Raw genomic sequence first — 12,982 nt, forward strand, 5'->3', positions numbered from 1 at the left:
TAACCTTGTGATTGCAGAACTCATAAAAATATTACCCAACAGTCCAACCTAGACTTGTCATCCTGGTTGCCTGCTTTGGCAGAAGCAGAATCCCGACTCCATGTGAGGCCATGAAAGCATCCAGCATTTCTCAGGCTCTGAAGAAAGGAGAGAGAAAGGAACCCCTACTCTCTGCTTCTGCCACAAACCTCTTCCATCTCCTTCTTGCTAAAGTTTCTTACTCTCTAGATCATTCTTATGACAAAATTTCTAGTAGTTTTATTCTAAAGCATGATAGGATTCTTAATAAATTGAATCATGAAAATAATGGCTCACTTGGTGGAAATTACATACTTCCTACTCTTGACATACTTCAGATGAAAATATCAATAAATACAAGAAGGAAAAGCAAAATGAAATATTTTCAATAAGCAAAAAAAGAATAGTTTACACTCTGCACTCTCTTCTGATGGTTCTGACTAAAATGAAGACAAGACGTGGAATCACAGCACAGTCTCCTCTTGCTGGATTCCATCTAGTCTCACTTCATGATTGCATGCCACCTGTTCACAGCCAAAACCTGTTTTCATGTCTAAATCTGACAGGCAGGCTTGAAAGGAGTATGCTATTGTACACTTGTACCTCTGCTCTACATACGAGGGACTTACCTCACGTTCTGCCCGAAGTCTTTCTCTTCATACAATTTCTTTATGGTTTATAAGTAATGTGATGCTATTGGATTTCTAGTGACTATGTTTCTTGCAGTTTTCCAAAAACCTTTAAAATAATAAAATGATGGCATATTCAAAGCTGATACTGAAGAGGCCATCACAATGGCCATGATGAAAAGACAGAGTGAGAGGAAAAAGAAGAGCTATGAAATAGGATGAAAAATATAAAGACCAAATAACAAGAAATCATTGCTGCTCTGCCTACCAGGATAGCTCCCATTCTCACTCGTATCAGTATGTTGCCTACTAGAAAACACAGATCCCAGCGTCAGAAAACCAGCTCTGGAGTCTTCATTCTGTCATGTTTTCCTGATAGGGCCCTCGACAGGACACACAAGCTCTGAATATCTTAGTCCTCATGTCATAAAGTGGGAATAATAACACTGTTTCTGCTCTCAAATTCAAAAATATTTATTATAACAAAATAAGAATATTTGTTAGCTATGACGTGTGAAATGTAAGCTACTGACCGCTCTCTACAACTGCTTAGGTTGGAAGCTCAGGTGAGTTAGGGCATTCCTGAGTGATGATTTCACATCCTTATTCCTGAGACTGTAGATCAGAGGGTTCAGCATGGGAGTGACTAGGTTGTTTAGGACCTGTACAGTTGCATCCAGCCAGGGGCTTGGGGTTGGACGTAAGTAAATGAGGACCACGGGCATGTAGAAAAGCAGAATGGCAGTGAGGTGGGCACTGCAGGTGGAGAAGGCGCGACGTCGGCCCTCCGCAGAGCGGATCCTCAGAATGGAGCAGACAATGCAGCTGTAGGAGGTGAGGATGAGAAGGAAGCAGCTGAGGGGCATGAGGCCAACACTGATGAACCCCACCATCTCCAAGGCCGAGGTGTCTGCACAAGCCAGCTTCAGCATCACTGGGATATCACAGAAGTAATAGTCCACCTCGTTGGGGCCACAGTAGGGCAACTGGAAGGTGAGAGTGGTGAGAAAAGTGGCCTGAATACAGCCAAAGAATGAGGTCCCTGAGGCCAAGATGGCACACACTCTGTGGCTCATGATTATTGTGTAGCGTAGAGGGTGACAGATGGCAATGAAGCGGTCATAGGCCATCACTGTGTACAGGAAGCACTCAGTGCAGCCCAAGAAGTGGTAGAAGAAGAGCTGGGACGCACATCCTGCATAGGAGATTGTTCGACTGTTCCCTGCAAGGTAGAACAGCATCTTGGGGGAACTCACAGAAGGAAAAAAAATGTCACATAGGGATAACTCACACAGAAAGAAGTACATGGGAGTGTGGAGCCGAGGGGAGGAGATGATGGCCAGTAGAATGAGAAGGTTCCCAACAAGGGTGAAGATGTAGAAGGACAGAAATAAGGCAAAGAGCGTGGTCTGCAGACCCTCTGTGTGCGGGATGCCCAGCAGGATAAACTCAGTCACCGCTGAGAAATTCCACATGCCAGTGAGAATCTCTGAACTTGAAACATGATCCATGACTCCCAAATCTGGATATCAGTATCACATAATAAAATCTCTTTCTGAGAAGTGCTTTGGCAATATCTTTAACAATAGAAACCTATCTTTTCATAAAGGGCAAGTGCAAGATTTTTCTAAGAAATCTGTATTTTAGAAGTCTCAGTCCATCCAATCTTGGAAAGAATGTTATAAAAGCTTCCATGATGAGATAAAAAGGTTGGAGAGATTTTCAAGACACTTCCAATTAGAAATGTTTTGGCCTTGTTGTATTATCTTTGAATGTATTTAGATTTTTACTTCTTGTAATATCTTTGAATAAAAAGTTCCCACTATTCATTACCATCTGCAAAACAACAGAAAAATCGTATTAGAAATCAGAACAAGTAATACGAATCTTGACTTTGGGACTTCTTTGTTATTGTGGTTTAAATTACCTGCACACTTACATTCTTGGCTTTGGAACACACTTATTAAAAGTCTCCATTTGTTTTAGGAATCACTCAACAGAATTCTCTCCCTTCAGACACCAGATCTTGGTATCAGTTTCTCTAAAGAATCTTTTACATTGTGCAGCCACATTCAACATCTAATCAGAAGCTTTAACAAGTGCCAGTGAAAAAAATCTCTAAAGATAATTGACCGGAGCCGTGAGTGATAGAGGCGAGATGATAATGGGGTCGGTTCTCAAAGTTTTATTGCGTACAGCTCAGCTGGACCTAACAAGGTCCGCCGCCCTCAAGCCTTCTTCCTCCTCTCCCTCTGGGAGGAGATACATGAGTTTATATAGCGAGAAGCAGCCAATCACAGCATAGCAGGAACTCGGATAGCAATTGGTCACAACCGACTGTTGCTAGGCAGATGATCACTCTTGGCAGGTTAATTACGTGGCAACATGGGCCAACAAGAACCAGGAAGCAGGAAGCGGGCGCCATCTTTGGGGAGCGGCTCATGGCCCCTAACAGATAATGACCAAGATAATATAAGTGATATGGTTATCACAAGTAGGTAAAATGAAAGGGAGAAGCAAGCATTCTGGGATAGGAGTGGGATGTTGATCCCTGTTACCAATTCTAGCCACACTTGAATAGCCTCTGCACAACTCAAATTCTCATGAGCTTTTCATCCACTGTCCTTGGTCAGCAAATGTTCTCAGAGTTTCCGGTCCTTTCCTTTGCTCAGAAATGGTGATATTCTGTGATTCTACAATTTTATTTGACTATAAATTCATGTCAGAAAAAGGAAGCCTCCAAAGATTAAGAAGATCCCTATATGGATTTGTTGGCATGCACGGGGCAAAGTAAAAAAAGTGAGAGATGGGCAGGAATTTGAATACTCACATTTTCCAGATGGGAACAGGTTCAAGATGTCCAAAGTGTAATGATAAGACTTCACAATTACTGCTTCTGAATACAGCAAAGCATACTCCATCCAAAAGACTTTGCGTTTCCTCTTTATAAACAACCCAATGCCATGGGATTTGTGCAAAAAAAAAAAATCAGTACACATGTGCCTCCTTGGATTGCTTTCATGGATGTACTTCAGAGGTTAAGCTCTGGTTTGAGCTCAGTGATATCTCTGAGGGGCAATTAGTTTATCAACCTCCTCAGCATTGAATCATGAAATCATAGGCATGATATCATCCAACAGGAATGATCTGAAGTGGGAAATATGTTCCCCAAAGATTGTTTGTATGGCAGTTAAGTTGCAATTCTCATATGAAGTCAACACCAATGTTAACATACTTCTTTTTTGTTTTTTGGTTTTTTTATTTTGTCTTTTTGAGACAGAGTTTTACTATGCAGTTCAGCCTGCCCTTGAACTCACTTTCTAGCCCAGGCTGGTCTTGAACTCACACCAATCCTCCTGCGTCAGCCTCCTGAGTGCTGAAATTACAGGCGTGAGCTATCATGCCTGTATTAGCATACTTTCATTTTACTTGAAATTATCAAGAATTGCATCATATGCAACATCTTAACCTTGTTCTACAAATAAAGGATATTAGAACTCAATGCAATGTGACTTTCCTAAAGTCAGAGAGAAGAGTCCCCATGTCCCCAAGCTTGGTTCAGTTTCTACTGCACCACCAAAGATTCTCAAAATGACTCCGGCAAGAAAGCAGCTGTTCCTGTCACAGCAGAGAGTTATTAATAGATTTATTTGAGAGAGGTTAACAAGTGTTTGTATCTTATACAATGCTTACTGCTTCTGTTATGTATTTCCTGACCATACCATGCTATGACTTCAAAGAGTAATGGCAGAGAAGTGAAAGAGAGGGAAGTTAATTAGCTCATGTTCTGTTCATAGAGATAAAGCCTCTCAGAAATTTTAATAGACGTTTCTCAGGAGATATTTCTATTCTTGATATAACTTGTGGATCATTTTTAATTATATTTGCATTGTTCTCTTTTTGATCACAGAAAGATAGTCTAACTCATTCAATTCCTTATTCTCCAGAGTCACTAACATATTGTAGGGACACTTCATTATAAAAGGTAAGAGTTCTTTTCTGAGTAGTCTTCATCCAATGATATGTGCTTTATTGTTTGTTGGCGGGACACGAGTTGGGATGAATTGCTAATCACAACTAACAGCAGTAAAAATGAATTGTACTGTAACCCAAAAATGTAAGGTTAGGATGAGGGTTCCTCACTGAATGACAAATTACTTGTTTGTGTTTGCTTTTTCCTACCTTCTCCCCTCCTTTCCTTCCTGCTTGTGAAATGAAGTTTCGAGCTTCCTGGAAATTATGATTTTTGTGAAAGAGAACAAAAGAGTGGTACTAAAACCTATGACACACATTTTTTTTTCAGTATTTTTGCGGGAGAAAGAAAGAGGTGAATGACAGAAGTATGATGGGCATGAATTCCTGGAAAGCACTAATTCCTAGGCAACCTCTCAGGCCGGTTCCCTCTCCATTGTCAAAGTTTGTAACTTGCGTGCACAGTAGTGTAATAACAGCAGGCTCAAACACTGAATCAGAAGTAGACAAGGGACCACTGCCTTTATCAATGGACTAGGTTATTTGTGTGTATGTATCTGTACATATGTTCATCCATCTGGACCAGATCTTTGCTTTCACTGGGATGTTCAACCATAGCATCTTTATTCGTTGGTTACTAGTGTTTTCCTCATTGTGAACCTTGATGTGCTGATGTCATGGAAATGTGGTTGTGTCATCTGCTCAGCAGAGTGGCCAAATCTGAGATCTTCTAAAGAGGATTATACCAGTGCATTTACAAGAGGAAATATTTTTATGGGTTTTTAATGGTATGTTTGCAATGCATAATTTATTCATTTTTGGGAATTATACACATTGCAACTTAATCTTTTTGTTTCAATTTACCTTCTTGGTACTGCCTTTGCTGCCCATTTCCTTCCTTGTCTCACAAAGCTGACCTCACTCTTTTCTATCATCTTGTGTGTTGCTCTTTAAATTTTTTATAGTTTGGATTTCTCATAGAAGAAAAACCATACAATATTTAACTTTCAGGAGACTTTCCACTTAACATTACAATCTCAAGATGTGTCCAATTTTCTACAAACAATTAAAATGCACCCTTTATGGTAAATGGTACTCCATTGTGTATATAAAACTTGCCTTAAGCACTCATCTGTTGATGGGCATATCAGCTGCTACCAAAATGGAGCTGTTATGAATTGTGCTGCTGTAAACATGTGTACTCATATACCTTCATCATACAATGTATAGCAGTTAACACTCGGAGGAAGATATCCACAAGAGTATAGATGCGACAAATGGAATTTCTATTTTTAGGTTTCTGAGAAATCTTTATGCTTATTTCTAGAGTGGTTGCATTCATTTACATTTTACCAGCACTGCAGAAATGTTCCTTTTCACCAGCAACCTCATTAGCATTTGTTTATTTTTTGAGTACTGAATGAAATCCATTCTTTTTGGAATAAGATGAAATTTCAGTGTTCTTTTAATGAACATTTTTCTGAATGGTCAAAAATGCTGAACATTTTTTCAGAATTGGCTGTTTTTCTTTTGAGAATTTCGTTTATTTCAGATTGTCCATTCTTAATTGGATTTTTCATTTTTGCATGGTCTAATTTTTTCAATGTTTTTATATTCCTGTAAAGGGAGAGATTGAGATTAAAGAGGACATAACAACATAAAAATACAGGTCAGAACAGAACAATTTAAGCAGCATAGTATTTCACCACAAGATAATCTGACTTAATAGTAGTTACCATAGTGTCTCTTTCCTTGACATATTTGTAACTTCCTATACTATAGCATCAAACACGTGAAGACAGCCTGAAAGCATTCAAGAGGATAAAAGGATTACAATGTATTTAGAACCAGCTAACAGAAAATGAACAATGGTTTCTATATTATCTCTTTGCCTATAAAAATTTTTGTTTATACTGTCACATCTAATAAAATCCAGTAAGATACAACATGATAAAAGCAATGGAGACAGAAGAACAACAATTTGATGTGACTTCAAAACAAGCTGATATTAAATCAGCCCTAGCTATTATGATGTCTTGTTTTCATCAAAATAGCAGTTCATATCATCACAGACAATAATATCACACAGCCCAGAATAAAACCATTCCAATTAATGAGTGAAAACTTTGTAAGGCGTCAAAGCCATATAATGGGGAATCATGATTACCACATACTTTTATGCATTTACATCATTTCTTACACTAGGGAAACTACTCAGTATTCATACATGTGTGTTTAATTTATTTCACTTATGAGTACGGTCTCAAGCTGCAATCTCAATGTGATCCTTCTTTATAGCTGAGTAGCACTCCATTGTATAAAAATACAACAACTTTTTATCCATTCCTCAGTTGATGGACACTTGTGTTGTTTCCAAGATCTGGCAATTACAAATTGTGCTGCTATAAACATGGGTGCACTTATATCACTGTGGTATGATGCTTTCAGTTCTTCTGGGAATATGCCTAGAAATTGAATAGCTGGAACAAATGGGACTTCCAATCCCAGGTTTTTTAGAAATCTCCAGATTGACTTCCCCAATGGTTGCACCAGTCTACACTCCCACCAACAGTGCAGGAGAGTTCCTTTCTCAGGTTTTGGTATTAGAGTAATATTTGCTTCCAGGAATGACTTAGGAAGGATTGCTTCCTTCTCAATTTCATTGAAGAGTTTGAGGAGTGTCGGCAATAAGTCTTTGTATTTCTTGTAGAATTCCGCAGTGAATCCGTCTGGGCCTGGGCTCTTCTTTGTAGGTAAGGACTTAATTACATTTTCAATTTCATTAATAGAAATTGGGTTATTCAGCTGTTTTACATCTTCTTGACCTCGCTTTGGTACTACATATGTTTCTAGGAATCTTTGTTTGTTCTGTGTTATCAAAGCTTTGAAAGTAGAGGTTTTCTAAATAGGTGTTGATGATCTTCTGTATTTCTATAGAGTCTGTAGAGATTTTGCCTTTTCACGTCTTATTGCATGAATTTGAGCTTTTTCTTCCCATTTTAAATAAGGTTATTTAGGGGCTTATCCATTTTATTTATTCTTTCAAAGAACCAACTCTTTGATTCATTGATTCTTTGGATTGTTTTCTTAGTCTCTATTGTATTGATTTCTGCTCTAATTTTTATAATTTTCTCCCTTTTTTTGCCTTTGGGCTTGGCCTGCTCTTCTTTTTCTAGAAGTGTGAGGTATAACATCAGGTTATTTAGTTCTATTTGTTCTGTTTTCCTGATGTGGTAACTCAGTGCAATAAATTTTCCTCTGAGGATGGCTTTCATTGCATCCCACAGATTCCAGTAAGTTTTATTTGTATTTTCACTTGCTTGTAGGGTATTGTAGGTTATTGCTTGTAGGTAATTTCTTTTTTAATTTCCCCTGTGACCCACTGATTACTCAAGAGTGTGTTATTCAGTTTCCATGTGTTTGTGGTATTTTTGCAGTATTTTTTATCATTATCTTGTAATTTTATAGTGCTATTATCTGATAACATGCAAGGGATAATTTCAACCCTTTTGCATTTATTTAAATATGCTCTGTGAGCTAATATATTGTCTGTTTTAGAGAATTAACCATGTACTACTGAGAAGAATGTGTTTTCTGATGGTGGATGGAACACTCTGTATATGTCTATCAAGTCCATTTGTTCACCAGTATGATTGAGATCTGTTATTTCTTTGCTGATTTCCTGTCTGGTTGATCTGTCCCTTGATGTCAATGGTGTGTAAAGCTCTTCTGTTATAATTGTGTTACTGCTAATTTGGTTTTTCTTTTCTGTTAATATTTATTTAATATAACTGGGTGCTCTGGAATTTGGTGCATATATATTTAAGATAGTTATCTCTTCCTCTTGAAGTTTTCTCCTAATCAGTCTGTAGTGACCTTCTTTACCTCTTCTGATCATCATTGGTTTAAAGTTCACATTGTCTGCAAACACAATGGCGACTCCCGCTTTTTTGGGGGGTGTTCCTGTTACATGTAGTATTGTTTTCCATCCTTTGACTTTCATTCTGTGAGGATTCTTTTTGGGTTAATGGTTTTTTTGTAGACAGCATATGGTTGGATTTTGTTTCTTGATCCATTCTGCCAGTCTGTTTCTTTTAATTGGTGAATTGAGACCATTTACATTAATGGTTATAACTGTTATATGTTTGTTTATTGTTGACATATTATCTTTCTGCTGTTATCATTATTTTTCTGTTCTGTTTGTCTGCTTTGCTTAGTGGTTTTTTTCCTAAGTATATCTAAACTATCTTTCAGTATTCTTTGCAGGGTTAGTTTGATAATCATGAAGTTCTTCAGCTGTTCTTTGTCATGGAAATACCTTATTTGTCCATCGATTTTGAAGGACAGTTTTTTAGGGTATATCAGTCTAGGTTACAAATCATTTTCCTTTAGGACCTGGAATACTTCACTCCATGATCTTCTTGACTTTATTGTTTGTGCTGAGAAGTCTGCAATGATTCTGATAGGTTTTTCTTTATAAGTGATCTGTCTTTTCTCTCTGACAGCTTTTAATATTCTATTCTTTTTTGGATTTCTGCGAAGGTGATTATTATATATCTGGGTGTAGATTTATTTTGATTATGACTATTTGGATTCTATATGCTTCAATGATCCTGATTTCTGTTTCCAATCTCATGTTAGGGAAATTTTCAGCTATTACTTCTCTAAATATCCTTTTGACATCCTTTATGTTGTCTCCTTCTTTTTCATTAATCCCTATCAATCTTATGTTGTTTTTCTTTGCATCATCTTGCAGTTGTTGAATTGTTATTTCCTGATTCCTTGTTATTTTTAAAATATCTTTACTGGCTGAAATCTTGTCTTCGAGGTCTGAAATTCTATCTTCACTTTCAGTGAGGCAGTGTTTACAGCTTTCAGTGGAATTTTAGATTTCCTGTATATCTCTGTGCATCTGCTTTATGTATTGTTTTTTTTTCTTATATTGCTCATCCAGGGATTCTATTTTTTTTTGTTTAAACTGTGTCTACTTTAGACAAGTTCAGCACTCCTTTATTTTATTTATCATTTCTTTTTTTACCTGGGAGATTATTTCTAGTTTGAATTCCTTTAAAGCTTCCCGAGTTGCTTCTTTATTTCAGTTGCTATTATGTCCAATATTTCAGGTATATAGCATATATTTTCTTCTGTGTACATCGCTCCTAAGATTTCTTTGGATGGGCTGGAGGTCTGAGATTACAATTTGTCCTTTGTTTTGTCATTTTCCTATATTTCTGTGTTTCAAGTGTTATTCTAAGGCTTCCCCGGAGTCTGTTGGAGATCCTCTTCTATTCCCTCAGCTCCTGGGTCTCTGGCCACCCAGTTCACCCAGATTGAGAGTGGGTCACTGGAGGTGGGGCAGGCTGGCCCAAGCCCAGCCCCCAGAACTGATGGCGCCCGCTCACCCAGAACTCCAGAGTCCTCCAGGAACAGCCGGGAGTAGGGAAGCCACTGAAGGCCCACCTAGGACCCAATACACTGGGAAGCCACAATGTTCCCTCTCTGGGCTGAGCAAGGGTGCCAACCTAGCTGGACTTGGGGGAAAGTGTGCAGGGTACTTATGCCAGGCCACCCAGCTTCTGGAACTGATGGCACCTGCTTGCCTGCTCAGAACTTCAGAGTCCACCAAGCACTGCCGGGAGCAGGGAGGCTGCTGCAGGCCCGCTCAAGACACCCAGGATTCGCCGCACTGGTCTGGCACACTGGAAAGCCACAAAGTTCCCTCTTCAGGGCTGAGTAAGGGTCCCAAGCTAGCTGGACTAGGGGGAAGGTGTGCGGGGCACTTACACCATGCCGCCCAACCTCGGAACCGATGGCGCCTGCTGCCTTCTCAGAACTCCAGAGTCCACCAAGCACTGCCGGGAGTGGGGAGGCTCTCATCTTGTTATCTTCAAAATAGGTGCCCATACCATAAGACCTAATAAAATCTAACAGAACATAACAGAATAAAGCCAATCAAAGCAAAACAATGAAAGTGACACAAGATTTGAAAATAAGACAATAGGAAACCAACAGTGGCTACTATAATACACCTTGTTGTCTTCAAAATAGCTGTCCATGACATCAGATATAATAAAGTAAAACAAACAAAACAGAATAAGTAACATTTTGTTTCTATGTTTTTGTAACTTGACATTTGCAATTAATCTGTCCAGCTCTATTTTTGTTTTTCAAAATTTTTGTTTCTCAAAACGCTATTATGAGCGTTTTCTTTTTCTAAATAAATTTTTTTCTAGTTCTGTGGGCAATGTAAAGTGTTTTGATGAGAATTGTATTATATCTATACGTCATATTGGTATTAGAGCAATTTTGACCATATTAATTCTGCTAATCTAGGAAAAGGAGATGATTTTCCATTTCTTAAAATGTTCTTCAATCTCCTGCTTTCAGTTTCTTGGTTATGTTAATGTCTGTGTATTTCAGATTTTATTTTACATTATCATGAATGAAATTATTTAACTTACGTCCTTCTTAGTGTGTTATTAGTATACAGAAACACTATTGACTTTTTGTCTTTTCATTTTGTATTTCTTTTTTGGTACTGGGAAGCAAACTCAAGACTTCCTGTTTACCAAGCAGGCACCTTATGCTGCTAAGCTAAACACCCAGTCCTGATTTTGTATTTTGACACTTCTGAATTTGTTAAAATTAGTTCTAGAGTCTACTCTAATAGACTTTTGTAAGACCTTCACTGCAAAATATCATGTTACCTGAAAACAAATACTTCTTCCATATTCATTATAACTTTAATTGTGCTGAAAAAAACTCATTTTAATTAGAATACCATTTTTAGAGATTACTTGTCTCTGACACCTTTTAGTATCGTTTGTGAGGAATTTTTGGGATTTTGACTATGGTGTGTCACGGAGAGTCTCCTTTCGTTGACCATGGCTATTTGAAGTTCTATAAGCTTGATTATGTGAAAACTACTCTTCTTCCTAGATGTTCTGCTATGATGTTAGTGATTTATACCTTTTGAGTCATCTTCTAATCCATCTTTTACTTCAATAATTCTTAGAGCCTTTTTGGTGCTGTTGTTATTGCTGTGGTTATTCGATAGCTACTAGACTCAGCTTCCATGGTGTCTTATTGAGTATGTAGTCTACCACACTGCTTATTTTAATAATCTTTGTTGCCTATACTTTCAATTGGCAAAAAAGTGAAGGTGAACAATAAATACAATAATAAATTCTTGTATTATCATTGTGTCATATTTTTGCTTGCAGTGAGTATTTTTACAAGTTTCATTTTCTACAGGTCCAGGTTTCATGGACTGATCACACACACACACACACACACACACACACACACACACACACGGGGTATTTTGAGGCCAAGCAAATATACAAATCAACTTCACGAAAATACTAAGCCCTTCTCAAACTTTAATTTGCATACAAGATACATGGAAGTTATTCAAGTGATGACCTCAGTAGAGTTAGTTCTTGATGTTGCCTGAAATCTTGCGTTTCTAATAAGCATCTAGGTGATGATATGGCCCTGTTCTACAGGTCGCATTTACCTTAAACACAGAAGAAATATTTAGAAAACCATCGATTCCATAGTGTAAGTCATACAAGCTCTCTTAACGTCAGTTTGTATAACAGCTATAAGGAACTCTAACCTAGACCACACACTATTTGAGTGAAAATTACTTAAGTCTGGTCAGAACTCTAGAACATTTGAGCTAAAAATACTCAGAGTTTTATAGATAAGAATATTAAGCTCTTAAAGGAGATCATTTGCTTATTATCAGATATCTGTTTAAGGTCTGATCAGGATTCTAAAAGTGACCTGATTGCCTAACTAGAGTCCTTCCCCTTGCTTCATATAATACAGTAAATCACAGCCTACAGCCCAAGACATGGGGACAGATTAGAGAGTAAACAGAGGCACATCAAAAATGTTGAGACAGAACAAAAAGGTAACTAAATGAATGTAAAGCCTGACATGGCAAAAGTGACTCCATCTCGGTTTCAGGACTCTATTTTAGTTTGTAGTTAACCTTTGGATGAACTCACTCATAAAAACTCCCTCTCGGTGAGCCGTAAAACCCATGAGGAACAAATTTTTACATCAAACCACAGGCATGCTGACCCCTGCCCTCATCATGTCTAAGTATCCAAAAGTCTGAGGAAGATCTTGTAAAATTCTCCACGTGGTTGCTATGGTAACTGAGGAACTTGTTAATGTATACAAACCCCTGAGAACAAAGCCTGGAGGTTGACGCCTTAGCTTTGCCAACCACTTCTGCCAGCTAGTAAAGCTGGCTTGTATCCCTTCCCAGCCCCCTTGTTTCTTGCATTTCTGCTGTAACAGTCTGATGTTACTGATGACTGAATTTATGAAAGACAAGATACAAAATG

The 12,982-nt window shown here is 38.0% G+C and overlaps 1 protein-coding gene across 1 annotated transcript; it reads right to left on the bottom strand.

Moving 5' to 3' along the window:
- Nucleotides 1-1,186: 1,186 nt before the first annotated feature.
- Nucleotides 1,187-2,122, bottom strand: LOC100723002 (olfactory receptor 10D1B-like). Its single transcript, XM_003472600.3, has one exon. It carries the CDS (start codon nt 2,120-2,122, stop codon nt 1,187-1,189), a length of 936 nt encoding a protein of 311 aa, XP_003472648.3.
- Nucleotides 2,123-12,982: the final 10,860 nt, after the last annotated feature.

Source organism: Cavia porcellus, unplaced genomic scaffold, assembly GCF_034190915.1.
Source record: "Cavia porcellus strain 051 isolate PalLab524CR breed Dunkin Hartley unplaced genomic scaffold, mCavPor4.1 scaffold_9, whole genome shotgun sequence".
NCBI classification, from domain to species: domain Eukaryota; kingdom Metazoa; phylum Chordata; class Mammalia; order Rodentia; family Caviidae; genus Cavia; species Cavia porcellus.